The 25918-nt window shown below is 67.1% G+C and overlaps 2 protein-coding genes across 2 annotated transcripts; both read right to left on the bottom strand.

Moving 5' to 3' along the window:
- Positions 1-617: 617 nt before the first annotated feature.
- LOC142074603 (protein-glutamine gamma-glutamyltransferase K-like) lies at positions 618-13044 on the bottom strand. Its single transcript, XM_075135317.1, has 15 exons — positions 12997-13044; positions 10545-10770; positions 8998-9177; positions 8439-8708; positions 6855-6973; positions 6353-6460; positions 5391-5565; positions 4736-4874; positions 4419-4522; positions 4152-4240; positions 3927-4080; positions 2749-3027; positions 2460-2620; positions 1577-1713; positions 618-856 (listed from the first exon to the last, which is right to left on the bottom strand). The coding sequence occupies exons 2-15, from the start codon at positions 10765-10767 to the stop codon at positions 619-621; spliced, it is 2376 nt and encodes a 791-aa protein (XP_074991418.1). The 5' UTR covers positions 10768-10770; positions 12997-13044; the 3' UTR covers position 618.
- A 3136-nt stretch (positions 13045-16180) lies between these two features.
- Positions 16181-25893, bottom strand: LOC142074562 (geranylgeranyl transferase type-2 subunit alpha-like). Its single transcript, XM_075135261.1, has 17 exons — positions 25858-25893; positions 25690-25718; positions 24640-24741; positions 24295-24419; positions 23185-23351; positions 20371-20571; positions 20205-20288; positions 20024-20106; positions 19579-19680; positions 19361-19469; positions 19227-19278; positions 18550-18638; positions 17854-17942; positions 17655-17777; positions 17194-17307; positions 16879-16966; positions 16181-16458 (listed from the first exon to the last, which is right to left on the bottom strand). Exons 2-17 carry the CDS (start codon positions 25690-25692, stop codon positions 16310-16312), a joined length of 1680 nt encoding a protein of 559 aa, XP_074991362.1. The 5' UTR covers positions 25693-25718; positions 25858-25893; the 3' UTR covers positions 16181-16309.
- Positions 25894-25918: the final 25 nt, after the last annotated feature.

Here is a 25918-nt window from a genome sequence, read left to right as displayed (position 1 = left end):
TCCTCCCAGTGCTCCCAGTCACCTTCCTGCTACCCCCAGTAACCCCTCCCAGTGCTCCCAGTAGAGCCCGAAAGTGGGCCCAGTGCCCCCAGTCACCCGCCCAGTGCTCCCAGTACCCCCTCCATGCCCTCCCAGTGCCCCCAATTGCCCTCCCAGTGCTCCCAGTCGCGTTCCCAGTGCTCCCAGTACCCCCTCCCCACCCTCCCAGTGCTCCCAGTTGCCGTCCTGGTGCTCCCAGTACCCCCTCCCCACCCTCCCAGTTGCCGTCCCAGTGCTCCCAGTCACCCTCCCAGTGCTCCCAGTACCCCCTCCCCACCCTCCCAGTCGCCGTCCCAGTGCTCCCAGTCACCCTCCCAGTGCTCCCAGTACCCCCTCCCCACCCTCCCAGTCGCTGTCCCAGTGCTCCCAGTCACCCTCCCAGTGCTCCCAGTACCCCCTCCGCACCCTCCCAGTCGCCGTCCCAGTGCTCCCAGTCACCCTCCCAGTGCTCCAGTCACCCTCCCAGTGCCCCCAGTCCCCCCTCCCCGCCCTCCCAGTGCCCCCCGTCGCCCTCCCAGTGCCCCCCGTCACCCTCCCAGTGCCCCCAGTCCCCCCTCCCCGCCCTCCCAGTGCCCCCCGTCACCCCCCGGTGCTCCCGGCGGGAGCCGGCCGGCGACGCCGGACGCGGGGCGGGCGCCGGGGAGGGCTCCCAGAGCTCCCAGTGCTCCCGGCGGGGGCGGGGGCCGCGTCGAACTGGAGGGCGCCGTGGAGGGGCCCGAGCTGGGGGCTCTCCAGAGCCGCCACCAGGCGCCGGCGCCCCGGGCGCAGGGGGACCACGGCCTGGCGCAGCCGCACCGTCTGCCCCGCCCCCACCGACCTGCGGGGGCGCGCGGGGTCACGGGGGAGCCCCCACCCACCCCCCACCCACCCCCCACCCGGGGCCCCTCTCGACCCCCCCACCCCACCCCAGGATTTGGGGTCCCACCGGCACCCCTGGACCCCCCCCCCCCCCGCGGGCTCTTGGGGACCCCCCAGACCCCTGGGTCCCCCCCAGACCCCTGGGGACCCCCCAAACCCCTGGGGACCCCCCTCCCCGGCCGCCTGGGTCCCCCCTAAATCTCTGGGGTCCCCCCAGCCCCCTGGGTCCCCCCCAAATACCTGGGTGCCCCCAAAATGCCTGGGTGCCCCCCTCCCAGACTCCCTGGGTGCCCCCCAGCCCCCCGGGACCCCCCAGCCCCCCGGGACCCCCCAACCCCCCGGGGACCCCCCAAACCCCCCAGCCCCCTGGGTCCGCCCGGGACCCCCCAAACCCCCAGGTCCCCCCAACCCCCCTGGCCCCCCGGGACCCCCCCGGCCCCCCGGGACCCCCCAAACCCCCGGGTCCCCCCCGGACCCCCCAGCCCCCCGGGTCCCCCCCAAACCCCCCAACCCCCCGGGTCCCCCCGGGACCCCCCAACCCCCCTGGCCCCCCCCAGCCCCCCGGGTCCCCCCGGGACCCCCCAACCCCCCAGGTCCCCCCCAAACCCCCCAGCCCCCCGAGTCCCCCCGGGACCCCCCAAACCCCCGGGTCCCCCCCAAACCCCCGGCCCCCGCTCACCCCATGGGGAAGGGCTTGGGGCAGGAGAGCCCGGCCCCCTCCATGCGCAGGGTGGCCCCGCTGAGGGGCTGGGGCAGGGGGTTCTGGAAGACGACCTGCACCGGCGCCTCCTCCCCCACCACCGCCGGCGCCAGCAGCTGCCGAGAGAGGGGACCCCGCCCGTGGGTGGGGGGCACCCGCCCCTCCCCCGCCCCGCCACCACGGGGAGCGCCCGCCGCCCAGGAACCCCGGCCCCACCATGGAGGACCCAAGCTCCTGGAGGTCCTGAGGAGGATGGGGGGGACCCCAGGGTTCTGGGGGGGACCCTGGTGTCGGGGGGCACCCGGTGTTGGGGGGCACCCACCTCCTCTCCATCCCACCACCATGGAGAGCACCCACCACCCAGGAACCCCGGCCCCACCATGGAGGACCCAAGCTCCTGGAGGGCCTGAGGAGGACGGGGGGGGGACCCCAGGGTCCAGGGGGGGACCCTGGTGTCGGGGAGCACCCGGTGTTGGGGGGCACCCACCTCCTCTCCATCCCACCACCATGGAGAGCGCCCACCACCCAGGAACCCCGGCCCCACCATGGAGGACCCAAGCTCCTGGAGGTCCTGAGGAGGACGGGGGGGGGACCTTGGGGTTCTGGGGGGGACCCCGGGGTCCAGGGGGGGACCCTGGTGTCGGGGGGCACCCGGCCTTGGGGGGCACCCACCTCCTCTCCATCCCACCACCATGGAGAGCGCCCACCACCCAGGAACCCCAGCCCCACCATGGAGGACCCAAGCTCCTGGAGGTCCTGAGGAGGACGGGGGGGGGAACCCAGGGTTCTGGGGGGGACCCCAGGGTTTGGGGGGGACCTTGGGGTCCAGGGGGGGACCCCGGGGCTGGGGGGGGGACCCTACCGTCAGGGTGAGCTCGGGGGTGTGCAGCCGGACCCGCAGCTCCTTGGCCACCACTTGCCCCGTCTCCTCCACGGCTCCGGCCACCGTCAGCTTCAGGGTGTCCTGGTCCCCCAGGTGGGGCCCGTACTCGGCGTAGGCCACCGTCATCCTCACCGTCTCCTCTGGGGGCCGCGGGGGACGTCAGGGACCCGAGGGGCCCGGGGGACCCCGCCCCGCGTGGCGGCCCCGTGGCGGCCCCGTGGCGGCCCCGTGGTGGCCCCGTGGTGGCCCCGCGGTGGCCGCGCCTCACCCTGCCCCGGCGGCACCGCGCGCCGGTGCTGCTCCTGGCGGAAGGGGGCGGCCGCGACCCCGGTGTAGCGCAGGGCGCAGAGCGCCAGGCGCAGGCGCAGCGTCCGCGGCTCCAGGCCCTCGTTCCGGGCCACCGCCCGCAGCTCCAGCTCCGCCCCCGCCACCGCCGGCCCCGCCCCCACCGTCACCGTCACCTCCCCCGTCGAGGGGGTCCCCTGGCTGCGGGGGCGGGAGCCGTGGGAGGTGGCGGTGGAGACGGCGCGGCGCTCCTCCTCCGAGCCTGGGGGGAAAGGGCGGGGGCGGGGGGCGGGGGGCGGGGGGTGAAGCCGGGGGCGTTGGGTCAAGGGGTGGGGGTCAGGGGGCGGGGGGCGGGGTCAGGGGGCGGGGGCATGGGTTGGGTCTTGGGTCTTGGGTCAACGGGGTCTTGGGGTCAAGGGGGGGTTGGGGGGCAAAGGGGAGGGGTTGTTGGGTCGGGGGGCAAAGGGCGGGGGGCGCCGGGGGCGGGGGGTGAAGCCGGGGGCGTTGGGTCAAAGGTCGGGGGTCAGGGGGCGGGGTCAGGGGGCGGGGGCACGGGTTGGGTCTTGGGTCAACGGGGTCTTGGGGTCAAGGTGGGGGTTGGGGGGGTTGTTGGGTCAGGGGTCAAAGGGCGGGGGGCAGGGGGCACCGGGGGGTGAGGGGTGAAGCCGGGGGGCGTTGGGTCAAAGGTCAGGGGTCGGGGGTCAGGGACACGGGGGCACAGGTTGGCTTCTTGGGTCTTGGGTCAACGGGGTCTTGAGGTCAAGGGGTTTTTTTTTGGGTCAGGGTCAAAGGTCAGGGGTCAGGGGCATGGGGGGGTCAAGGGTTGAGGCTGGGGGTCACTGGGTCAAGGGTCGGGGGCGGGGACACGGGGTCATGGGTTGGATCCCGGGTCAACGGGGTCTTGGGGTCAAGGGGGGGCAGGTTTGGGGGTCAAAGGTCAGGGGTCGTTGGGTCGGGGTCAAAGGTCGGGGGTCTTGGGTCACCAGGCCGTGGGGTCAGGGGGTGAAGAACGGCGAGGTCGGGGGGGCTGGGGCGTGGTCCCGGCGTCGGGGACACAGGTCATGGGGCGGGGCCAACAGGCCAGGGGGGTGGGTCAAGGGGTCACGGATGAGCACTTGGGGCCTAGGTGGGGTCAAGGGTCGCGGGGGGGCGGGGCCTCACCCTCGGGGTGCTTGTACTGGTGGGTGATGTCCAACCGGGCGCCGGACCCCGCCCCCAGGGTGCTGATGCGGCGCCCGATGGCGCCTTCCTCCACGTGCACCACGGCGAAGGCGCCGTTGGGCTGCCGCTGCCAATAGACCTTGTCGCTGTTCACCTGCGGACACGCCCCCTCGTTAGCATAGGCCACGCCCGCCAGCGCCACGCCCCATGAGCCCCGCCCCCTACCTCAGAGAAGACGAAGGGGGTGTCGTACTTGAGGAAGACCTCGCCGTTCTTCACCGCCGTCACCGAGCACGGCCCGCAGCAGAACAGCCCTGGGGGGCGTTACCAGTATAAACCAGTAAGGACCAGTATAAACCAGTAAGGACCAGTATGGGCTACTACGAGCCACCAAGCCCCTGTGGTGGCTCTTCCCTCTCCCATTGGCCACAAACCGCCCACCCCCAGGCCTCCTCCCAGCGCCTCCCCGTATAGACCAGTATAAACCAGTACCGCTGCTGGTCTCCTGGGGGGTGGCGTCAACGACCTGCCACCCGTCGTAGCCGTCGGGGAGGTCGGGGCGCTTCATCCAGCAGTCGTTCCACACGTGGAAGTTCCTGCGCAGCCCAGTATAAACCAGTATGGACCAGTACAGCCCAACATAAACCGCTACACGCCAGTATAAACCAGTACGCACCAGAATGGCCGAGGATGAGCCTCCCAGCCCTGACATCAGCTGTTCTCGCCCCCACAGCCCCCGGACCACCTGCCGGCACCCCTTTCCCGGTGACTCCTGTCCCAAACCAGTATAAACCAGTATAAACCAGTACCAGACGGAGTCAGTGTTGAGGCGCTCCAGGGGCCGCATGTTCTCGTCGAAGTAGATGTCGGTGGTGAGGGAGACGTCGGTGTCGTGGGCCGAGTTGTAGTTGGTGACGGTGCGGGTGGGGAGGCCCAGGCACCGCAGCACTGGGGGCACCAGTACAAACCAGTAAGAACCAGTACAGACCAGGACAGACCAGTACAAGCCGTTATCCAAGCGTATCTCTCGGGGTTGACTTGGCTCCCCGCGAGAGGCTCCCATTTGCCTTCCAGTGACTCCCAGGGCACCCTGGACCCCCTCCCAGTACAAACCAGTCTGTAACTGGGTCGAACCAGTATAAACCAGCGCAAACCAGTACCAAGAATACATTTCAGGCTTCACTTATCCCCATACCAGAGGCTCCGGTCCGCCTTCGCGTCACTCCCAGGGGCTCCCCAGCCACCCCAGACCCCCTCCCAGTACAAACCTAGCTCAGACCAGTATCAACCAGTGCAAACCGGTAGAAAACCAGTACGAAACCTGACACCTTAAACCCAACCCCTCTCCCTTGTAACCCCTCCAGCCTCTTCCCGGGTGCCATCCAGACCCTCCCACCCCCTTCCCGAGCCTACTCCGAGCTGGGACCAGTCCGGACCAGTATCGACCAGTTGGGGGCCACGCACCGGTGGTCATGACGCCGGCGAAGACCCAGCACTGGCCGTAGCGCACGGGGGCGCCGGCGCCGTGGTAGGAGCGGAGGATGTCGACGGAGCCGGCCCAGGCCGAGGGGTTGGTGCCCTGGGCGTAGTCCCCCGTCCAGTTGCCCACCAGCACCCCGTTGTCGTCCAGCGAGTTCACCTGGGGCACCCCGAAACGTCCAAGCACCAAGGACCCCCCCCAAGGCGCCCCAAAACGCCACCGGAACCCCCCAAAACGCCACCGGAACCCCCCCAAGAATCTGAAGGGAACCCCCAAAACCCACAGAACCCACCCCAAAGCCCCGAGGTCGTGGGAGCGCCCCCCCCCCAAAATCCTATGGGAGCCCCCCCCAAAATGTCCTCAGAGCCCAAAGGCCAAAGACCCCCCAAAACCACGTGGAAAGGCCCCAAAACCCAACAGCCCTCCCCCAAGTCATCAGAACCTCCCCAAAACCCAACAGAACCCCAAAAAACTCATCAGAACCCCCCAAAACCCAACAGAACCCCCAAAAAACTCATCAGAACCCCCAAAAAACTCATCAGAACCCCCCAAAACCCAACAGAACCCCCAAAAAACTCATCAGAACCCCCAAAAACCCAACAGAACCCCCAAAAACCTCATCAGAACCCCCTTAAACCCAACAGAACCTCAAAAAACCTCATCAGAACCCCCCAAAACCCAACAGAACCCCCAAAAAACTCATCAGAACCCCCCAAAACCCAACAGAACCCCAAAAACCTCATCAGAACCCCCCCAAAACCCAACAGAACCCCCAAAAAACTCCTCAGAATCCCCAAAAACCCAACAGAACCCCCAAAAACCTCATCAGAACCCCCAAAAACCCAACAGAACCCCCAAAAACCCAACAGAACCCCCAAAAACTCATCAGAACCCCCCCAAATCCCACCAGGCACCTCAACCCCCCCCGCCTCACCCCCAAACCCACCATGGCGGAGACGACGCGGGACACCATGACGGGGTCCCCCCGGGCGCTGTGGGGCATCCCCCGGCGGTCCAGGATGTACAAACACGCCTCCAGCACCCCCGCGTCGAACTGGGGGACCCCCAAATCAGGGCTGTCCCCAAATCCTCCCAAATCGGCCCCCAAAATCCCGCCCCCTCCCAAACGCAAAAAGCGGTTTCGGGTCCCCCCCCCCAAGACGTTACGGGGACCCGTGATGGTTTTGAGACGCCCCTCGGTGGTTTCGGGGACCCCCGTGATGATTTTGGGGACCCCCTATGGCTTTTTGGGTATCGCCCAATTTTTAGGGTCCTCCCTTTTGGGGTGTCCCCCACCTTTTGGGGGGTCCCCCACCTTTTGGGGTGCCCAACGCATTTTTGAGGGGTCCCCAGCGCCCCGTTTCCCACCCAGATTTTTGGGTCTCCCCACTTTGGGAGTTTCTTGGGGTCCCTGTTTTTTGGGGTGCCCCCCCCCGTTTTTGGGGTACCTGCCCGTAGTTCCAGGAGCGCTCGGCGATCTGGTCCTCGGTGCCGTAGAAGATGCGCCCCGTCTCGTTAAGGACGTACTCGTTAAGGTCGCTCGTTTTCTCCATGTAGACGTGGTCATCTGCCGGGGGGGGCGCCCCGAAATCACGGGGGGGTCCCCAAAATCATCATGGGGGTCCCCGAAACCGCTAAGGTGGGGGGAGGGGTCTCAAATCCCACCCCCTAGAGCCCCCTCAACTGCCAAACTGAGAGTGGGGAGCCCCGAAACCGCCAAATCTTGCGCTGGGGAGCCCCAAAACCGCCAAATCTCACCCGGGGGAGCCCCAAAACCGCCAAATCTCACCCCGGGGAGCCCCGAAACTGCCAAATCTCACCAGGGGGAGCCCAAAACCGCCAAATCTCACCCGGGGAGCCCCAAAACCGCCGAATCTCACCCCGGGGAGCCCCAAAACCGCCAAATCTCACCCGGGGGAGCCCCGAAACCGCCAAATCTCACCCGGGGGAGCCCCGAAACTGCCAAATCTCACCAGGGGGAGCCCCAAAACCGCCAAATCTCACCCGGGGGAGCCCCAAAACCGCCAAATCTCACCCGGGGGAGCCCCGAAACTGCCAAATCTCACCAGGGGGAGCCCCAAAACCACCAAATCTCACCCCGGGGAGCCCCGAAACTGCCAATCTTGCGCTGGGGAGCCCCGAAACCGCCAAATCTCACCCGGGGGAGCCCGAAACCGCCAAATCTCACCCCGGGGAGCCCCGAAACCGCCAAATCTCACCCGGGGGAGCCCGAAACCGCCAAATCTCACCAGGGGGAGCCCCGAAACTGCCAAATCTCACCAGGGGGAGCCCCAAAACCGCCAAATCTCACCCGGGGGAGCCCCAAAACCGCCAAATCTCACCCGGGGAGCCCCGAAACTGCCAAATCTCACCAGGGGGAGCCCCAAAACCTCCAAATCTCACCCCGGGGAGCCCCGAAACTGCCAAATCTTGCGCTGGGGAGCCCGAAACCGCCAAATCTCACCCGGGGAGCCCCGAAACCGCCAAATCTCACCCGGGGAGCCCCGAAACCGCCAAATCTCACCCGGGGGAGCCCCGAAACTGCCAAATCTCACCCCGGGGAGCCCCGAAACCGCCAAATCTCACCCGGGGGAGCCCCGAAACTGCCAAATCTTGCGCTGGGGAGCCCCAAAACCGCCAAATCTCACCCGGGGGAGCCCCAAAACCGCCAAATCTCACCAGGGGGAGCCCCAAAACTGCCAAATCTCACCCGGGGGAGCCCCGAAACCGCCAAATCTCACCGCGGGGAGGCCCAAAACCGCCAAATCTCACCAGGGGGAGCCCCAAAACCACCAAATCTCACCCCGGGGAGCCCCGAAACCGCCAAATCTCACCCCGGGGAGCCCCAAAACCGCCGAATCTCACCCCAGGGAGCCCCAAAACCACCAAATCTCACCAGGGGGAGCCCCGAGACCGCCAAATCTTGCGCTGGGGAGCCCCAAAACCGCCAAATCTCACCCCGGGGAGCCCCGAAACCGCCAAATCTCACCCCGGGGAGCCCCGAAACCGCCAGAACCCGGGGGGGGGCTCACCGGGGCACCAGGGGTTGAAGAGGAGGATGAAGTCGTTGGTGTCGTCGAAGGGGGCCGCGTACTCCCCCGCCCCCGTGCGGGTCTTGATGCTGAGGCGGTAGCGGCCAATGGGAGCGTCGGGCGGGGCCGTGAGGCAGAGGTTGAGGGCGGGGCCACCGGGACGCTCCGCCCCTTCTTCTATCTCCTCTTCCTCTGCCGTCCAACCGGTGGCCGAGGTTTGGCCCAATGGGATGAGGACGTGGGTACCCTTTGCCACCTGCGGGTTGGGGCCTGCGGGGTGACATCATCGCCCCCGGCATGAGGTCACCACCTGGGCAGGTGAGGTCGTCACGCCCTGGGCGATACCATCGTGCCCCCCCCCCCCCCCCCGGCAGGGGTGGAGGGGCGAGGCCGAGGGCACCCTGGGCGCGGGCGTGGCAGCCTGGGCGACGTCGTTACCCCTCCTGGGTGACATCACCGTGCCCTGGGTGATGTCACCAGCCCTGGGTGATGTCACCAGCCCCTATTGCGCCACAATCGCCCCCCCCGCCCCCCCCCCCGAATCCCCGCCGGCCCCCACCGAGGGTGAGCTCCACGCAGAGGGCGTCGTCGGCGGGGTCGAAGGGGCGGGGCAGGAGGACGCGCAGGTCGAAGGGCTGCCCCCGCCGCACCACCAGCCGCGGGCAGGCGAATTCGGAGGTGTGGTGAGCGATCCGATTGGCCGAGGAGCCCACCACCAGCCCCCGGGGCGCCAACAGGCCTGGGGGGGGGGGGAGGCGGTGAAAACCCGGCGCCGATCCCACCCCCGGAACCCCCCTAACGGCCCCAAAAACCCCTCGGGGGGGGCCTGGAAACCGTCATTTACCCCCCGCCCCCAGCCTTGGGAATGGCCCAAACTGGGCAGTTTTGGACCCAAATTGGGAGCGGGGGGATGGGGCGGGGGGGCGATAGGAGAGGGGACCCCAAAACCCTTGGGGGGGGGGGGGCACGAAACCCTGAGAAGCAGCTCGGGGGGGGGGGCCTTGAAACTGCCTTTCCTGCCCCACGGGAGCCTGGAAACGGCCCCAAACTGGCGCTTTTGGCCCCAAAATGGGGACGGGCGGAGAGAGGGGAGGGGGCAGAGGGGAGGACACCCCCTCCCCACTCCTGATCTGCTGGGGGGGAGCCCCGAAACCCCCCCAGGGAGCCCTGAAACCACCCTTCCCCCCCCGGGAACCCCAACCCCCCTGTTTCTCCTCCCGGGGAGCCCCGAAACCGCCCTTTTTCCTCCCGGGGAGCCCCGAAACCGCCCTTTTTCCTCCCTGGATGCCCCAAAACCGCCCTTTTTCCTCCTGGGGAGCCCCGAAACCGCCCTTTCTCCTCCCGGGGAACCCTGAAACCGCCCTTTCTTCCCCCGGGGAGCCCCGAAACCGCCCTTTTTCCTCCCGGGGTGCCCCGAAACCGCCCTTTTTCCTCCCTGGATGCCCCAAAACCGCCCTTTCTCCTCCCGAGGAGCCCCAAAACCGCCCTTTCTTCCCCCGGGGAGCCCCGAAACTGCCCTTTTTCCTCCCAGGGAGCCCCGAAACCGCCCTTTTTCCTCCTGGGGAGCCCCGAAACCGCCCTTTTTCCTCCTGGGGAGCCCCGAAACCGCCCTTTTTCCTCCCGGGGAGCCCCAAAACCGCCCTTTTTCCTCCCGGGGAGCCCCGAAACCGCCCTTTCTCCTCCCGGGGAGCCCCCAAACCGCCCTTTCTCCCCCCAGGGAGCCCCGAAACCGCCCTTTTTCCTCCTGGGGAGCCCCGAAACCGCCCTTTCTCCTCCCGGGGAGCCCCGAAACCGCCCTTTTTCCTCCTGGGGTGCCCCAAAACCGCCCTTTTTCCTCCCACGGTGCCCCAAAACCGCCCTTTTTCCTCCCAGGGAGCCCCGAAACCGCCCTTTTTCCTCCTGGGGAACCCTGAAACCGCCCTTTCTTCCCCCGGGGAGCCCCAAAACCACCCTTTCTCCTCCCGGGGTGTCCCGAAACCGCCCTTTTTCCTCCTGGGGAGCCCCGAAACCGCCCTTTTTCCTCCCGGGGAGCCCCAAAACCGCCCTTTCCCCCCCCAGGGAGCCCCGAAACCGCCACCGTTGCCCCCCCCCCGCCCTGGCACTGACCGGGCCGCAGGGGCTGGGGGGGGCGGCGCCCCGGGATCTCGCCGGGGGGGGGCTCCCAGTCCTCGGTGCCCCGGCGGCAGCAGCCGCAGCAGCCGCAGCAGCCGCCCAGGCGCCGCCAGAAGCCCCGGCGGGGGCGGGGGGCGGGGGCAGGGGGTGCCCCCCGCGGGCGGAAGCTGGCGGCCGCCCAGCGGCCCGGGTCCAGGCGGGGGTCAGCGTCCGGCATCGCCTGCGGGGCACCGGGGAGACCAGTTTGGACCAGTACAGACCACCGGCAGACAGTAGGAAGCGGTACGGGTCACCACAGACCAGTAAGATCTTCTGGAATGGCCTGTTAATGCCTCCAGACCCTTCCCAGTATGACCAGTAAGACCAGTACGGACCGGTACAGGTCATTAAAGACCAGGATGGACCCATGAAGACCAGCATGGACCAGTAGAAGACTGCAGAAACCAGTAGGAACCACCACAAATTGGTAAGACCTTTCAGAATGGCCCGTTAATGCCTCCAGACCCTTCCCAGTAAGACCAGTACGGACCGGTACAGGTCATTAAAGACCAGGATGGACCCATGAAGACCAGCATGGACCAGTAGAAGACTGCAGAAACCAGTAGGAACCACCACAAATTGGTAAGACCTTTCAGAATGGCCCGTTAATGCCTCCAGACCCTTCCCAGTAAGACCAGTACGGACCGGTACAGGTCATTAAAGACCAGGATGGACCCATAAAGACCAGCATGGACCAGTAGAAGACTGCAGAAACCAGTAGGAACCACCACAAATTGGTAAGACCTTTCAGAATGGCCCGTTAATGCCTCCAGACCCTTCCCAGTAAGACCAGTACGGACCGGTACAGGTCATTAAAGACCAGGATGGACCCATAAAGACCAGCATGAACCAGTAGAAGACTGCAGAAACCAGTAGGAACCACCACGAACCCCTAAGACCTTCCAGAATGGCCCGTTAAAGCCTCCAGACCTTTTCTGGTGCAACCAGTAAGACCAGTATGGCCCAGTATAGTTCACTAGAGACCAGTATGGACCAGTAAATGCCCGCACAGAGCAGAGTAAGACAGCAGAAACCAGTACGGACCACCACAGGCCAGTAAGACCTTCCAGAATGGGCCACTAAAGCCTCCAGACCCTTCCCAGTATGACCAGTAAGACGGGGATGGAGCAGTATAAAGCCATACAAACTGATGCGGACCAGTATAAGCCATCAGAAACCAGTAAAGCGGACCACCACACACCAGTAAGAGCTTCTAGAATGACCGACCAAAGCCATCAAGCCCTTCCCAGTATGCCCAAACGGCCCAGTTCCTCCCAGTTGAGCCCCATAACCTCTCCCAGGCTCCCAGTACAACCCAGTAACCTCCTGGTCCCCCCCCGGTACAGCCCAGTAAGCCCTCCCAGGCTCCCAGTACGGCCCAGTTCCCTCCCAGTCCTTCCCAGTGCCCCGCCCGAGCCTGGCGCCGGAGGGACCCGGGCGTCCGGGCCTGCCCGAGCAGCTCCCCCCCCGCCTCCTCCCCCGCCGCGGCGGGGACCCAGCGTCCGGGAGTGCTCCCAGCCCGACCAGTTCCCCCAGTCTGCCCAGTTCCCCCCTTCAGTGCTCCCACTGCTCCCAGTAACTCCCCCCCAAGTGCTCCCAGTAAGCCCAGTGACCCCCTCCCAGTGCTCTCGGAAACCACAGTGCTCCCAGTTGGCCCCTCCCAGCGCTTCCAGTAACCCCAGTTACACCCTCCCAGTGCTCCCAGTAACCCCAGCGCTTCCAGTTACCCCCCTAGTGCTTCCAGTAACCCCCTCCCAGTGCTCCCAGTAACCCCAGTGCTTCCAGTTACCCCCCTAGTGCTTCCAGTAACCCCCTCCCAGTGCTCCCAGTCGGCCCAGTGCCACTGTTTGCCCCCACCCAGTCACCTCAGCGCTCCCAGTAACCCCCTCCCAGTGCTCCCAGCGTCCTCAATAAGCCCCTCAGAGTCTTCCCAGTAACCCCTTCCCCGTAATCCCAGTAACCCCCTCTGTGTCCTCAGTAAGTCTACTGACCCCTCCCAGTGCTCCCAGTTTGCCCAGTACCCCCCTCCCAGTCCCCCCAGTAACCCCCTCCCTGGGGTCCCAGTACCCCCCAGTCCTCCCAGACCTTTCAGTAACTCTATTGACCTCTCCCAGTGCTCCCAGCTTGCCCGGTAACCCCCTCCCAGTGGTCCCAGTAGCTCCAGTTATTCCCTCCCACTGGTCCCAGCAAGTCCCCAGTCCTCCCAGTAACCCGTGTGGGTCCTCCCAGTCTTCCCAGTAACCCTACTAACCCCTCCCAATGCTCCCAGTTTGCCCAGTAACTCCCTCCCAGTGCTCCCAGTAAATCCAGTTCCCCCCTCCCTGGCCTCCCACTCCTCCCAGTTTCCCCTTCCAGCCATCCCAGTGCCCCCGATCCCCTCTCCCAGTCACCCCAGTGTCCCCAGTACCTCCCAGTGGTTCCCAGCACTCCCAATGCCCCGCACTCACTGGCGCTGGTAGATCAGGGGAAAGGGGCGTGACCTTGAGAGGAAGGGGCGGGGCACAGGCAGACCACGCCCCCTTATTGCCCCACACCTTGGAGGGGAAGGGTGTCCAGGCAAGCACTCCCTCTGCCCCTCCCGGGATCACTATGTGGCGGGGGGGGGCCCATGGGGTGGGGTAATGGCTCACTATGTGGCGGGGGGGGGCCCATGGGGTGGGGCAATGGCTCACTATGTGGCAGGGGGTCCCATGGGGTGAGCAATGGCTCACTATGTGGCAGGGGGGTCCCATGGGGTGAGGCAATGGCTCACTATGTGGCAGGGGGTCCCATGGCGTGAGCAATGGCTCACTATGTGGCAGGGGGGTCCCATGGGGTGGGGTAATGGCTCACTATGTGGCAGGGGGGTCCCATGGGGTGAGCAATAGCTCACTATGTGGCAGGGGGTCCCATGGGGTGAGCAATGGCTCACTATGTGGCAGGGGGGTCCCATGGGGTGGGGTAATGGCTCACTATGTGGCAGGGGGGTCCCATGGGGTGAGCAATGGCTCACTATGTGGCAGGGGGGTCCCATGGGGTGAGCAATGGCTCACTATGTGGCAGGGGGGTCCCATGGGGTGGGGTAAGGGCTCACTATGTGGCAGGAGGTCCCATGGGGTGAGCAATGGCTCACTATGTGGCAGGAGGTCCCATGGGATGAGCTATGGCTCACTATGTGGCAGGGGGTCCCATGGGGTGGGGTAATGGCTCACTATGTGGCAGGGGGGTCCCATGGGGTGGGGTAATGGCTCACTATGTGGCAGGGGGTCCCATGGGGTGAGCAATGGCTCACTATGTGGCAGGGGGTCCCATGGGGTGGGGCAATGGCTCACTATGTGGCAGGGGGTCCCATGGGGTGGGGTAATGGCTCACTATGTGGCAGGGGGTCCCATGGGGTGAGCAATGGCTCACTATGTGGCAGGGGGGTGCCATGGGGTGGGGTAATGGCTCACTATGTGGCAGGGGGTCCCATGGGGTGAGCAATGGCTCACTAAGTGGCAGGGAGTCCCATGCGGAGAGCAATGGCTCACTATGTGGCAGGGGGTCCCATGGGGTGGGGTAATGGCTCACTATGTGGCAGGGGGGTCCCATGGGGTGGGGTAATGGCTCACTATGTGGCAGGGGGTCCCATGGGGTGAGCAATGGCTCACTATATGGCAGGGGGTCCCATGGGGTGGGGCAATGGCTCACTATGTGGCAGGGGGTCCCATGGGGTGGGGTAATGGCTCACTATGTGGCAGGGGGGGTCCCATGGGGTGGAGTAATGGCTCACTATGTGGCAGGGGGTCCCATGGGGTGAGCAATGGCTCACTAAGTGGCAGGGGGTCCCATGCGGAGAGCAATGGCTCACTATGTGGCAGGGGGTCCCATGGGGTGAGCAATGGCTCACTATGTGGCAGGGGGTCCCATGGGGTGAGCAATGGCTCACTATGTGGCAGGGGGTCCCATGGGGTGGGGCAATGGCTCACTATGTGGCAGGGGGGTCCCATGGGGTGGGGCAATGGCTCACTATGTGGCAGGGGGTCCCATGGGGTGAGCAATGGCTCACTAAGTGGCAGGGGGTCCCATGGGGTGAGCAATGGCTCACTATGTGGCAGGGGGTCCCATGGGGTGGGGTAATGGCTCACTATGTGGCAGGGGGTCCCATGGGGTGAGGCAATAGCTCACTATGTGGCAGGGGGTCCCATGGGGTGAGCAATGGCTCACTATGTGGCAGGGGGTCCCATGGGGTGGGGCAATGGCTCACTATGTGGCAGGGGGGGTCCCATGGGGTGGGGTAATGGCTCACTATGTGGCAGGGGGTCCCATGCGGAGAGCAATGGCTCACTATGTGGCAGGGGGTTCCCATGGGGTGGGGTAATGGCTCACTATGTGGCAGGGGGGTCCCATGGGGTGAGCAATGGCTCACTATGTGGCAGGGGGTCCCATGGGGTGAGCAATGGCTCACTATGTGGCAGGGGGTCCCATGGGGTGGGGTAATGGCTCACTATGTGGCAGGGGGTCCCATGGGGTGGGGTAATGGCTCACTGTGTGGCAGGGGGTCCCATGGGGTGAGCAATGGCTCACTATGTGGCAGGGGGGTCCCATGGGGTGGGGTAATGGCTCACTATGTGGCAGGGGGGTCCCATGGGGTGAGCAATGGCTCACTATGTGGCAGGGGGGGTCCCATGGGGTGAGCAATGGCTCACTATGTGGCGGGGGGTCCCATGGGGTGGGGTAATGGCTCACTATGTGGCAGGGGGTCCCATGGGGTGAGCAATGGCTCACTATGTGGCAGGGGGTCCCATTGGGTGAGCAATGGCTCACTATGTGGCAGGGGGGTCCCATGGGATGAGCAATGGCTCACTATGTGGCAGGGGGTCCCATGGGGTGGGGTAATGGCTCACTATGTGGCAGGGGGGTCCCATGGGGTGAGCAATGGCTCACTATGTGGCGGGGGGTCCCATGGGGTGGGGCAATGGCTCACTATGTGGCAGGGGGTCCCATGGGGTGAGCAATGGCTCACTATGTGGCAGGGGGGTCCCATGGGGTGAGCAATGGCTCACTATGTGGCAGGGGGTCCCATCGGGTGGGGCAAGGTCTCACTATTTGGCATGGGGAATTGGGGTCACTGGCAGGTGAACTACGGGGCAGGGCTAGAGCTCACTATTTGGCAAGGGGGCCCTAGGGGGTGGGGCTTACCCCAGGGCAGGGATGGCTCACTATTTGGCAAGGGGGCCCTAGGGGGCGGGGCTTACCCCGGGGCAGGCAGGGCTCACTATTTGGCAGGCGCGGCTCGCTATTGGGCCAGGGGGCACCTGTGGGGCGGATCACTATTTGGCAAGGGAGTGGGGGGGCCGCAGGGCAGGGCTGGGCTGGGCCAGCTCACTATTTGGCAGGGCTGCCGTGGGGTTGGGCGGGGCCGGGGTGATGCAGCCGCGGGGTGGGGCAGACAGACAGGTCCTGCCGCTGCCCCGCCCCATCGCCCCGACGCCCGGGGCCCCGCCTGGCGATGGCGCAAGCGGGCGGCGGTTTGGGGTTTGGTCCCGATGAAGCAACTGGGGGGCGGGAAGAGGAACTGGGAGGGACTGGGAGGGACTGGGAGAGCCGGACGCGTGTCGTAACCCCGGCTCTTGTGACATCGCTTTATTAGAGATTTATTAGAGATGCCCTTTAAAGGGCGGGGCCGAGCCATGGGGGGGGGGGGGGGGGGGGGGGGCGTCAACAGCAGCGGGGCGGGCGGAGCTCCAGGCACCGGCCAATCAGGCGAGGACAACATCGACGTGGGGGAGGAGCTGGGCCAGGTGGGCGGCAGCCTCGGGCGCGGCGGCCAGGGGCGTCTCGGCCAATCGCAGACGAGCCAGCCGGGGGCAGGAGGCCAATGGGGTCAGGTCAGAGGCGTGGCTTATGGCTGGGCGGGGTGGAGTCAAGGAGGACACGCCCAGAGAAGCCCTGCCCACCTTCTTGGCCCCGCCCCTCCCACCCTCACGCCCCACCTCTCATAAGCTCCACCCCCTTAGGCCCCGCCCTCCCCTAGCACCTCTATTGGTGCCAATAAGCTCCGCCCCATACACCGCACCCGACCAAGCCCCGCCCCATTCAGCCCTGCCCCGTAATGCCCCCAACCCCACTCCTCCAGACCCCACCCACAAACCCCGCCCTACTCTGCCCCGCCCTTGCCCCTGAACCCAACCCTTTGTGCCCCACCCACCCCCTCAACCCCACCCCATTAAACCCTGCCCTCACCCGCAGCTCCACCCCCAGACCCTAAGCCCGACCCACCCCCCCTTAAGCCCCGCCCTCCCAGCCCCAAGCCCCACCCCCTGGATACGGTTGCCGTCCAGCCGCAGCTCCTCCAGGCGGGGGAGGGGCGGGAACCCCCGCAGGGTCGTGACCTCATTGTGCGACACGTCCAGCACCTGTGGGGGAGGGGGGGTCACCCGGATGCCGGGGTCCCCCTTGGACCCCTGGGGGCCCCCCCGGATCCCTGGGTCCCCCCGCAGACCCCCCCAAGTCTGGGGTTCCCCCCCCAGCCCTGGGACCCCCCAAACCCCTGGGTCCCCCCGACCCCCGGGACCCCCCAAACCCCTGGGACCCCCCCGACCCCTGGGACCCTCCCAACCCCCCGCCCCCCCCCAGGCCCCACCTGCAGGCGCCGCAGCCCCCCCAGGGCAGGGGGGAGCCCCCCAAGGCGGTTCCGGGCCAGGTCGAGGTGGGTGACCAGCACCATGCGCTCCAGCAGCGGCAGCGACGTCAGCCCCTGGGGGCGGGGCCTCCGTGAGGCCACTCCCCTTTCGCCCCCCCAGTCCCTCCCAGCCCCCCATTCCCCTCCCCTCTGCTGCTTTAAGCCCCTCCCCCTGGAACCACACCGCCTCAAGCTCCTCTCACGCCACTCACCTCAGCCCTGCCCCCTTAGGCCCCGCCCACTTACACCCCACCCCTTTAAACCTGCGTTTAAGCCGTACCCACTTAAACCCCTCCCACCCCAAGCTCCTCCCACTCCGCCCCTTTAGCCCCACCCCCTTGCAAACGCCATTGCCCTGCACTCTCCCCCCTTCCCCTCAAGCCCCTCCCACCCAGCCCCGCCCCCTCAGGCCCCGCCCCTACCTTCCCGGGGAGGCGGAGCCTCACGGTCCCGTCGGGCCCCGCCCCCTGCCGCAGCACCCCCAGCGCCGCCTCCGCCCGCGAGGCCACGTCGGCCACGAAGCCGCTCCGCAGCGGGTCTGCCTCCTGGGGGGGCGGGGTCACGTCAGGCACCGCCCACCTCCCCCCGAGCCCCGCCCCCTCCCCCCGCAGCCCCGCCCACCTGGAGGTCCCGCAGGCAGCGCCGCGTCTCCTCCTCGTGGGCCAGCGGGTCCAGGGCCGACAGCAGCAGCACCAGCGTCAGCAGGCAGCCTGCCCGCACCCCGTCAGGGCGCGGCGCTGGGGCACCCGCGCCTGGGGCACCCGGGGGCGGGGGCACCCGGGGGCGGGGGCACCCAAGGGTGGGGGCACCCGGGGGCGGGGGGGACCCTGGGGTTGGAGAGGACCTGGAGGTCTGGGGGGGACCCGGGGGTCTGGGGGGGACCCGGGGGTTGGGGGGGACCCTGGGATCTAGGGGGGACCTGGAGGTCTGGGGGGGACCCGGGGGTCTGGGGGGGACCCGGGGGTTGGGGGGGACCTGGAGGTCTGGGGGGGACCCGGGGGTCTGGGGGGGACCCGGGGGTTGGGGGGGACCCTGGGATCTAGGGGGGACCCGGAGGTCTTGGGGGGACCCGGGGGCGGGGGGGACCCTGGGGTTGGAGAGGACCTGGAGGTCTGGGGGGGACCCGGGGGTCTGGGGGGGACCCGGGGGTTGGGGGGGACCTGGGGGCTTGGGGGGGACCCAGGGGCTGAGGGGGGATCCCAGGTTTGGGGGAGACCTGGGGCTGGGGGGGACCCAGGGCTCTGGGGGGCACCCAGGGATCCGGGGAGGAACCCCGGGGTCTGGGGGGACCGGGGTGCGGGGTCCCGGGGGGCTCACCCCGGCTGCGGGGCTCCAGCTCCAGCAGCTGCCGGCATGTCTCCACCTGCGCCTCCAGCACCCCCGCCTCGGCCACGCCCACTTCCGGCCTGGGGCGGGGCATAGGGTCAGGGGCGGGGCCTGGTCACTGGGGCGGGGCCTGGCTATGGGGGGCGTGGCTTAGCCAGCACTGGGGGGGGCCGAGTGAGGTTTGGTGCCTGTGGGGGGTGGGGCTTAACCAAGGGGGTGTGGCCCCAGCAGGTGGGCGGTGCTTGGCTTGGGAGGGGCTTAAAGGGGCAGCACCCCATTGCAAGAGCATGGCTTGTAGAGGCGGGGCTTAAGGAAGGCACGTGGGGCGGGGCTTAGGGAAAGGGGTGGGGCTTAAGCGGTGGGGGCAGGGCTTAGAGAAAGGGGTGGCACTTAAGGGGCAGAGGTGGGGCTTAAGGGACAGAGGTGGGGCTTAGGAAAAGGGGTGGGGCTTAAGGGGCAGAGATGGGGCTTAGGAAAAGGGGTGGGGCTTAATGGGCAGAGGTGGGGCTTAGCAAAAGGGGTGGGGCTGAAAGAGGTGGGGCAGCACTTATGGAAAGGGGTGTGGCTGAATGATGTGGGGTGGGGCTTAGGGAAAGGGGTGTGGCTGAACAAGGTGGGGCAGGGCTTAGGGAAAGGGGTGGGGCTTAGGGAGGTGGGGCGGGGCTTACCAGAAGAGCTCCCGGGCTACGATTGGCTCCTGCCACCACGCCTCATTCTCATCTAAGAGAAAAGGGCGGGGTTAGAAAAGGGTGGGGCTTCAAGAGGCGTGGCTCCTTGGGAGACAGGGGGTGTGGTTTCCTACCTGGGAGGAGCGTCACCTCACAGTGGGTGGGGTCAGGCTCCCAAGTGACCCGGAAGTGGAGGCGGGGCCGGGTGGGGGGCGGAGCCAGGTCAGGGGGGAGGTCGCAGATCTGCCCCGCCCGTCAAGGAACCCAGGCCTTGGGGGGAGGGGCCGCCACGCCCGGGGGGATCCCCCTCCCCCTCCCAGGGAGCCCCCCTCCCCCTCCCCAGGGTGGATACCCAGGTGTGGCTGGGGCGTGGCCGCCCCTCCCCCGAGCGCCACGCCCCTTCCAGGGCGGAGCCGTCCACCGTCGCCGTCAGCGCCGAGCTCCCCGCCCCCACCTGCGGGAACCAGGGGTCCGGGGTGAGGGGGGGCACCCAGGGGTTTGTGGGGGGACCCAGGGGTTTGGGGGGGCCCCCAGGAGTCCAAGGGGGACCCAGGGGTTTGGGGGCACCCAGGGGTGAGGGAAGGCACCCAGGATTGAGGGAGGGACCCAGGGGTCTAGGGGGGCACCCAGGGGTCGGGGGGGCACCCAGGGGTGAGGGGGGCACCCACGGTTTGGGGGGGACACAGGGGTTTGGGGGCACCCAGGGGTTTGGGGGGGGACCCAGGGGTTTGGGGGGGGACCCAGGGGTCTGGGGAGCACCCAGGGGTCCGGGGGGGCCCCCGGGGGTCCGGGCTCACCGCGACGGGGCGGGAGAAGGTCACCGCCAGCGTCGCGTCCTCCCGGTCGACGTAGAGGCAGAGAATCCTCGGGGGGGGGGAGGCTGTGGGGGGGGGGCGTTCAGAGGGGGAACCCCGGCATCCCGGGGGGGCTCCCAGGGGCTCGGGGGGTCCCAGGGGCTCGGGGGAGCCCCCCGCGTACCGCGGGAGAGGATGCAGCGCAGGTAGACCCAGGCGCTCTGGTCGCTGGGGTCGGTGAAGACGGCGTTCTGCACCAGCTCCAGCTCTGCGGGGGGCGGGGGTCAGCCAGGGGACCCCCACCTTCGCCGAGGGGGAGCCCCCGCGTTTTGGGGGGGTGGGAGCCTCACCCGTCTGCAGGCGGTGGGGGGGCAGCGCCCCGGGCCCCCCCCCAGGCGCGGCCGGCGGGCGGGTGGGCGCCAGCAGCCGGCCCCGGTGGTGCCAGGCCGAGAAGTTGGAGAAGTCGCGGCTGAGCAGGGCGGCGGCGAAGGCCAGCTCGGCCTCGGGGTCCTCCTCGGCCGCCAGCGCCCGCCGGTGCTCCCAGGCGTGGACTGGGGGCCGCCCGTCAGCGCCAGGCCCCCTCCCCAGTAACTCCCAGTATCAACCAGCAAGCCTCGGCGCCCCAAAGCCGCTCCCGGTACAGGCTAGGGGCCCACGGCCTTTCTTCCGCCAGAAACCAGTAAGCCCCGCAGCCCCAAAAGTCTCTCCCAGAAGGTCCCAAGAGCCCCCAGAGCTTCTCCCACCACTTCCCAATATAAACCAGTAAGCCCCGCAGCCCCAAAAGTCTCTCCCAGTAGGTCCCAAGAGCCCCCACAGCTTCTCCCACCACTTCCCAATATAAACCAGTAAGCCCCGCAGCCCCAAAAGTCTCTCCCAGTAGGTCCCAAGAGCCCCCACAGCTTCTCCCACCACTTCCCAATATAAACCAGTAAGCCCCGCAGCCCCAAAAGTCTCTCCCAGTAGGTCCCAAGAGCCCCCACGCTTTCTCCCACCACTTCCCAATATAAACCAGTAAGCCCCGCAGCCCCAAAAGTCTCTCCCAGTAGGTCCCAAGAGCCCCCACAGCTTCTCCCACCACTTCCCAATATAAACCAGTAAGCCCCGCAGCCCCAAAAGTCTCTCCCAGTAGGTCCCAAGAGCCCCCACAGCTTCTCCCACCACTTCCCAATATAAACCAGTAAGCCCCGCAGCCCCAAAAGTCTCTCCCAGAAGGTCCCAAGAGCCCCCACAGCTTCTCCCACCACTTCCCAATATAAACCAGTAAGCCCCGCAGCCCCAAAAGTCTCTCCCAGTAGGTCCCAAGAGCCCCCACAGCTTCTCCCACCACTTCCCAATATAAACCAGTAAGCCCCGCAGCCCCAAAAGTCTCTCCCAGTAGGTCCCAAGAGCCCCCACAGCTTCTCCCACCACTTCCCAATATAAACCAGTAAGCCCCGCAGCCCCAAAAGTCTCTCCCAGTAGGTCCCAAGAGCCCCCACGCTTTCTCCCACCACTTCCCAATATAAACCAGTAAGCCCCGCAGCCCCAAAAGTCTCTCCCAGTAGGTCCCAAGAGCCCCCACAGCTTCTCCCACCACTTCCCAATATAAACCAGTAAGCCCCGCAGCCCCAAAAGTCTCTCCCAGTAGGTCCCAAGAGCCCCCACAGCTTCTCCCACCACTTCCCAATATAAACCAGTAAGCCCCGCAGCCCCAAAAGTCTCTCCCAGTAGGTCCCAAGAGCCCCCAGAGCTTCTCTCACCACTTCCCAATATAAACCAGTAAGTCCTGCAGCCCCAAAAGTCTCTCCCAGTACGTCCCAAGACCCCCCACGCCTTCTCCCACCACTTCCCAATATAAACCAGTAAGCCCCGCAGCCCCAAAAGTCTCTCCCAGTAGGTCCCAAGAGCCCCCACAGCTTCTCCCACCACTTCCCAATATAAACCAGTAAGCCCCGCAGCCCCAAAAGTCTCTCCCAGTAGGTCCCAAGAGCCCCCACAGCTTCTCCCACCACTTCCCAATATAAACCAGTAAGCCCCGCAGCCCCAAAAGTCTCTCCCAGTAGGTCCCAAGACCCCCCACAGCTTCTCCCACCACTTCCCAATATAAACCAGTAAGCCCCGCAGCCCCACAAGTCTCTCCCAGTAGGTCCCAAGAGCCCCCACAGCTTCTCCCACCACTTCCCAATATAAACCAGTAAGCCCTGCAGCCCCAAAAGTCTCTCCCAGTAGGTCCCAAGAGCCCCCACAGCTTCTCCCACCACTTCCCAATATAAACCAGTAAGCCCCGCAGCCCCAAAAGTCTCTCCCAGAAGGTCCCAAGAGCCCCCAGAGCTTCTCTCACCACTTCCCAATATAAACCAGTAAGCCCTGCAGCCCCAAAAGTCTCTCCCAGTACGTCCCAAGACCCCCCACGCCTTCTCCCACCACTTCCCAATATAAACCAGTAAGCCCCGCAGCCCCAAAAGTCTCTCCCAGTAGGTCCCAAGACCCCCCACAGCTTCTCCCACCACTTCCCAATATAAACCAGTAAGCCCCGCAGCCCCAAAAGTCTCTCCCAGTACGTCTCAAGAGCCCCCAGAGCTTCTCCCACCACTTCCCAATATAAACCAGTAAGCCCCGCAGCCCCAAAAGTCTCTCCCAGTAGGTCCCAAGAGCCCCCACAGCTTCTCCCACCACTTCCCAATATAAACCAGTAAGCCCCGCAGCCCCAAAAGTCTCTCCCAGTAGGTCCCAAGGCCCCCCACACCTTCTCCCATCACTTCCCAATATAAACCAGTAAGACCCACACTCTTAAAACTGCCTCCCAGTAGTTCCCAACACCCCCCACGCCTTCTCCCACCAGCTCCCAATATAAACCAGTAATCCCAGTATGCCACAGATTAAGCGTAGCTTCCAACCACTGGGGCTCAGCACCCCCAAACTCCCTCCCAGTCCAGCCCAGCCCCCCCCAGTCCCTCCCAGTCCAGCCCAGCAGCTCTTACATCCCTCCCAGCGCACCCCAGCAGCCCCCAAATCCTCCTCCCAGTGCCTCCCAGCACAAACCAGTACCTCCACCCTCCCTCCAACCCCCAACCAGTCCAACCCAGTCCAACCCAGCGCCCTCCAGGACGCAGACCCAGGCTCTCAGGACCCCCCGCGGCCCCCAGTGCCCCCCAGTGCCCCCCAGTGCCCCCAGTGCGGCTCACAGTTGCGGGGGTCGGCGGCCAGCAGGCGGTCGCAGAGGGCGCGCTCGGCGGCGGCGGGGCGGGGCGGGGGGGCGTGGCGCAGGACCCACCCCCGGTGGTGCCACGCCCCGTAGGACTTGGGGTTCACCCCCAGGCACCCCCCCACGAAGGCCAGCTCCCCCGCCACCCTGCCCAGTACGGACCAGTCACCGCCAGTGCCCCGCCCGGCCGCTGGCAGCACAGCCCCCGTGCCTCCCCGTGCCCCCCAGTCCCTCCCAGTGCCCCCCAGTGCGTCCCAGTGCCCCTCCCAGTACCCTCAAATCCCCTCCCAGTACATCCCAGTGCTCCCCAATCCCCTCCCAGTCCCTCCCAGTGCCCCCCAGTACCCCCAAATCCCCTCCCAGCACAGCCCAGTGCTCCCCAGTCCCCTCCCAATCCCTCCCAGTACCCCCCAATCCCTTCCCAGTACATCCCAGTGCCCCCCAGTCCCCTCCCGCTGCATCCCAGTGCCCCCCAGTACCCCCAGATTCCCTCCCGGTACATCCCAGTGTCCCCCAGTCCCCTTCCGCTGCATCCCAGTGCCCCCCAGTGCCCCCCAGTGCCCCCAAACCCCCTCCCAGTACCCTCAAATCCCCTCCCAGTACATCCCAGTGCTCCCCAATCCCCTCCCAGTCCCTCCCAGTGCCCCCCAGTACCCCCAAATCCCCTCCCAGCACAGCCCAGTGCTCCCCAGTCCCCTCCCAATCCCTCCCAGTACCCCCCAATCCCCTCCCAGTACATCCCAGTGCCCCCCAGTCCCCTCCCGCTGCATCCCAGTGCCCCCCAGTACCCCCAGATTCCCTCCCAGTACATCCCAGTGCCCCCCAGTATCCCCAAGTCCCCTCTCAGTGCATCCCAGTGCCCTCAAGTACCCCCAAATCTCCTCCCACTACATCCCAGTGCCCCCCAATCCCCTCCGAGTCCCTCCCAGTGCCCCCCAATCCCCTCCCAGCCCCTCCCAGTGCCCCCCAATCCCCTCCCAGTCCCTGCCAGTGCCCCCCAATCCCCTCCCAGCCCCTCCCAGTGCCCTCCCAGCCCCTCCCAGTGCCCCCCAATCCCCTCCCAGCCCCTCCCAGTGCCCCCAGTGCCCACCAGTCGGGGCCGGGGGGGGGCAGGGCCCGGCGGCGCAGGTTCCAGCAGGTTCCCACGTCAGGGTTGGCCGCCAGGACGGCGCCCGTCAGCGCCAGCGCCTCCGCGTCCAGCTGCCCCCGCGCCCGCTGGGGGTCACGGGGGTCAGGGGTCACCGGGGGGTCAGGGGTCACCGGGGGGTCAGGGGTCAGGGAGGGGTCAGGGGTCACCGGGGGGTCAGGGGTCAGGCAGGGGGCAGGGGGCACCGGGGGGGCAGGCAGGGGGCAGGGGGGGTCAGGGGTCACCCCGGGGTCAGGGGTCACCAGGGGTCAGGGGTCACCCCGGGGTCAGGGGGCAGGCAGGGGTCACCTTCTCCAGCAGGGCGGCCATGGCGGAGCGGTAGAGGCGGAGCTTCTCCTCCCGCTGGCGGCGGCGGGCAGCGTCCGGGGGGCGGAGCTTCAGGCGGCCGTGCTGCAAGGCATTGTGGGGCGCTGGGGGTCACTGGGAGGAACTGGGGAGTGACTGAGGGGCTCTGGGTGGGACTGGGAGGCACTGGGATGCGCTGGAAGTTAACTGGGAGGAACTGGCAGGTGACTGGGAGGCACTCAGAGGAACTGGGGGATGACCGGGAGCCACTGGGACACTCTGGGTGTTGACTGGGACGAACTGGGATGCACTGGAAGTTAACTGAGAGACACTGGCAGGTGACTGGGAGGCACTGGGAGGAACTGGGGGGTGACTGGGAGGCACTGGGAGGAACTGGGGCATGACCGGGGTGTCACTGGGAGGAACTGAGGGCCTCTGGCAGTTGACTGGGAAGAACTAGGAATCACTGGAAGTTAACTGGGAAGCACTGGTGGGTGACTGGGAAGCACTGGGAGGGAACTCGGTGGCACTGAGAGGTGCTAAGGGGGACTGGGAAGCACTGGGATTTACTGGGAGGGAACTGGGAGGCAGCAGGGACGTACTGGGAGGGAACTGGGTGGCAGTGGCAGGAGCTAAGAGGGACTAGGAAGCACTGGGAGGGAACTGGGAGGCTCCAGGAGGGAACTGGGACATACTGGGAGGGAACTGGGCGGCACTGGGAGGCGCTAAGAGGGACTGGGAAGCACTGGGATGTACTGGGAGGGAACTGGGAGGCTCCAGGAGGGAACTGGGATGTACTGGGAGGGAACTGGGGGGCACTGGGAGGGAACTGGGCGGCACTGGGAGGGAACTGGGCAGCACTGGGAGGCGCTAAGAGGGACTGGGAAGCACTGGGATGGAACTGGAAGGGAACTGGGAGGCTCCAGGAGGGAACTGGGAGGCACTGGGAGGGAACTGGGAGCCGCCATGGTGCCCCAGTGCATCATGGGGCAGCGGGGTCCATCCGGGGGGGGGGTGTCGCGGGGGATTGTGGGATGGGGGGGGCTCCCTCACCATGGCGACGGCTCGGGGGGTTCCGGCACCTGCGGGAGAGAGCGAGAGTCAGGGCCCCGCCGCCCGGGGACCCCCCCCGCGCCGCCCGGGGACCCGCCGGTGTCCGCCCGGGGACCCCCCGCGGTGCCCGGCGCCCCCCGCCCCGGTCAAGGCCCAGCGCGAACGAACCGGAGCCGGCGGCTGCAGGAGGGTCCGGGGCGGCGCAAGGGCTGCCGGGAGAGGGGCGGGG

This window comes from Calonectris borealis, chromosome 38, assembly GCF_964195595.1.
Source record: "Calonectris borealis chromosome 38, bCalBor7.hap1.2, whole genome shotgun sequence".
In the NCBI taxonomy this organism is placed as follows: Eukaryota; Metazoa; Chordata; class Aves; order Procellariiformes; family Procellariidae; genus Calonectris; species Calonectris borealis.
Note: the sequence above shows the minus strand (reverse complement) of the source record. Positions and strands in the feature narration are given on the sequence as shown.

Bases quoted from the DNA above. Each gene is read 5' to 3' on its own strand.
- LOC142074603 (XM_075135317.1), bottom strand. From the start codon at position 10,767: ATGCCGGACGCTGACCCCCGCCTGGACCCGGGCCGCTGGGCGGCCGCC. The intron at 6,461-6,854 runs GTACCCCAAAAA...GGGGTCCCCCAG, and splicing joins GCTCCTGGAACTACGGGCAG to TTCGACGCGGGGGTGCTGGA. The intron at 4,241-4,418 runs GTACTGGTTTAT...AACGCCCCCCAG, and splicing joins CCCCCAGGAGACCAGCAGCG to GGCTGTTCTGCTGCGGGCCG.
- LOC142074562 (XM_075135261.1), bottom strand. The intron at 17,308-17,654 runs GTAGGGGCGGGG...CCCCGCCCCCAG, and splicing joins GGCTCCGCCTCCCCGGGAAG to GGGCTGACGTCGCTGCCGCT. The intron at 16,967-17,193 runs GTGGGGCCTGGG...CCTCCCCCACAG, and splicing joins GGGGGCTGCGGCGCCTGCAG to GTGCTGGACGTGTCGCACAA.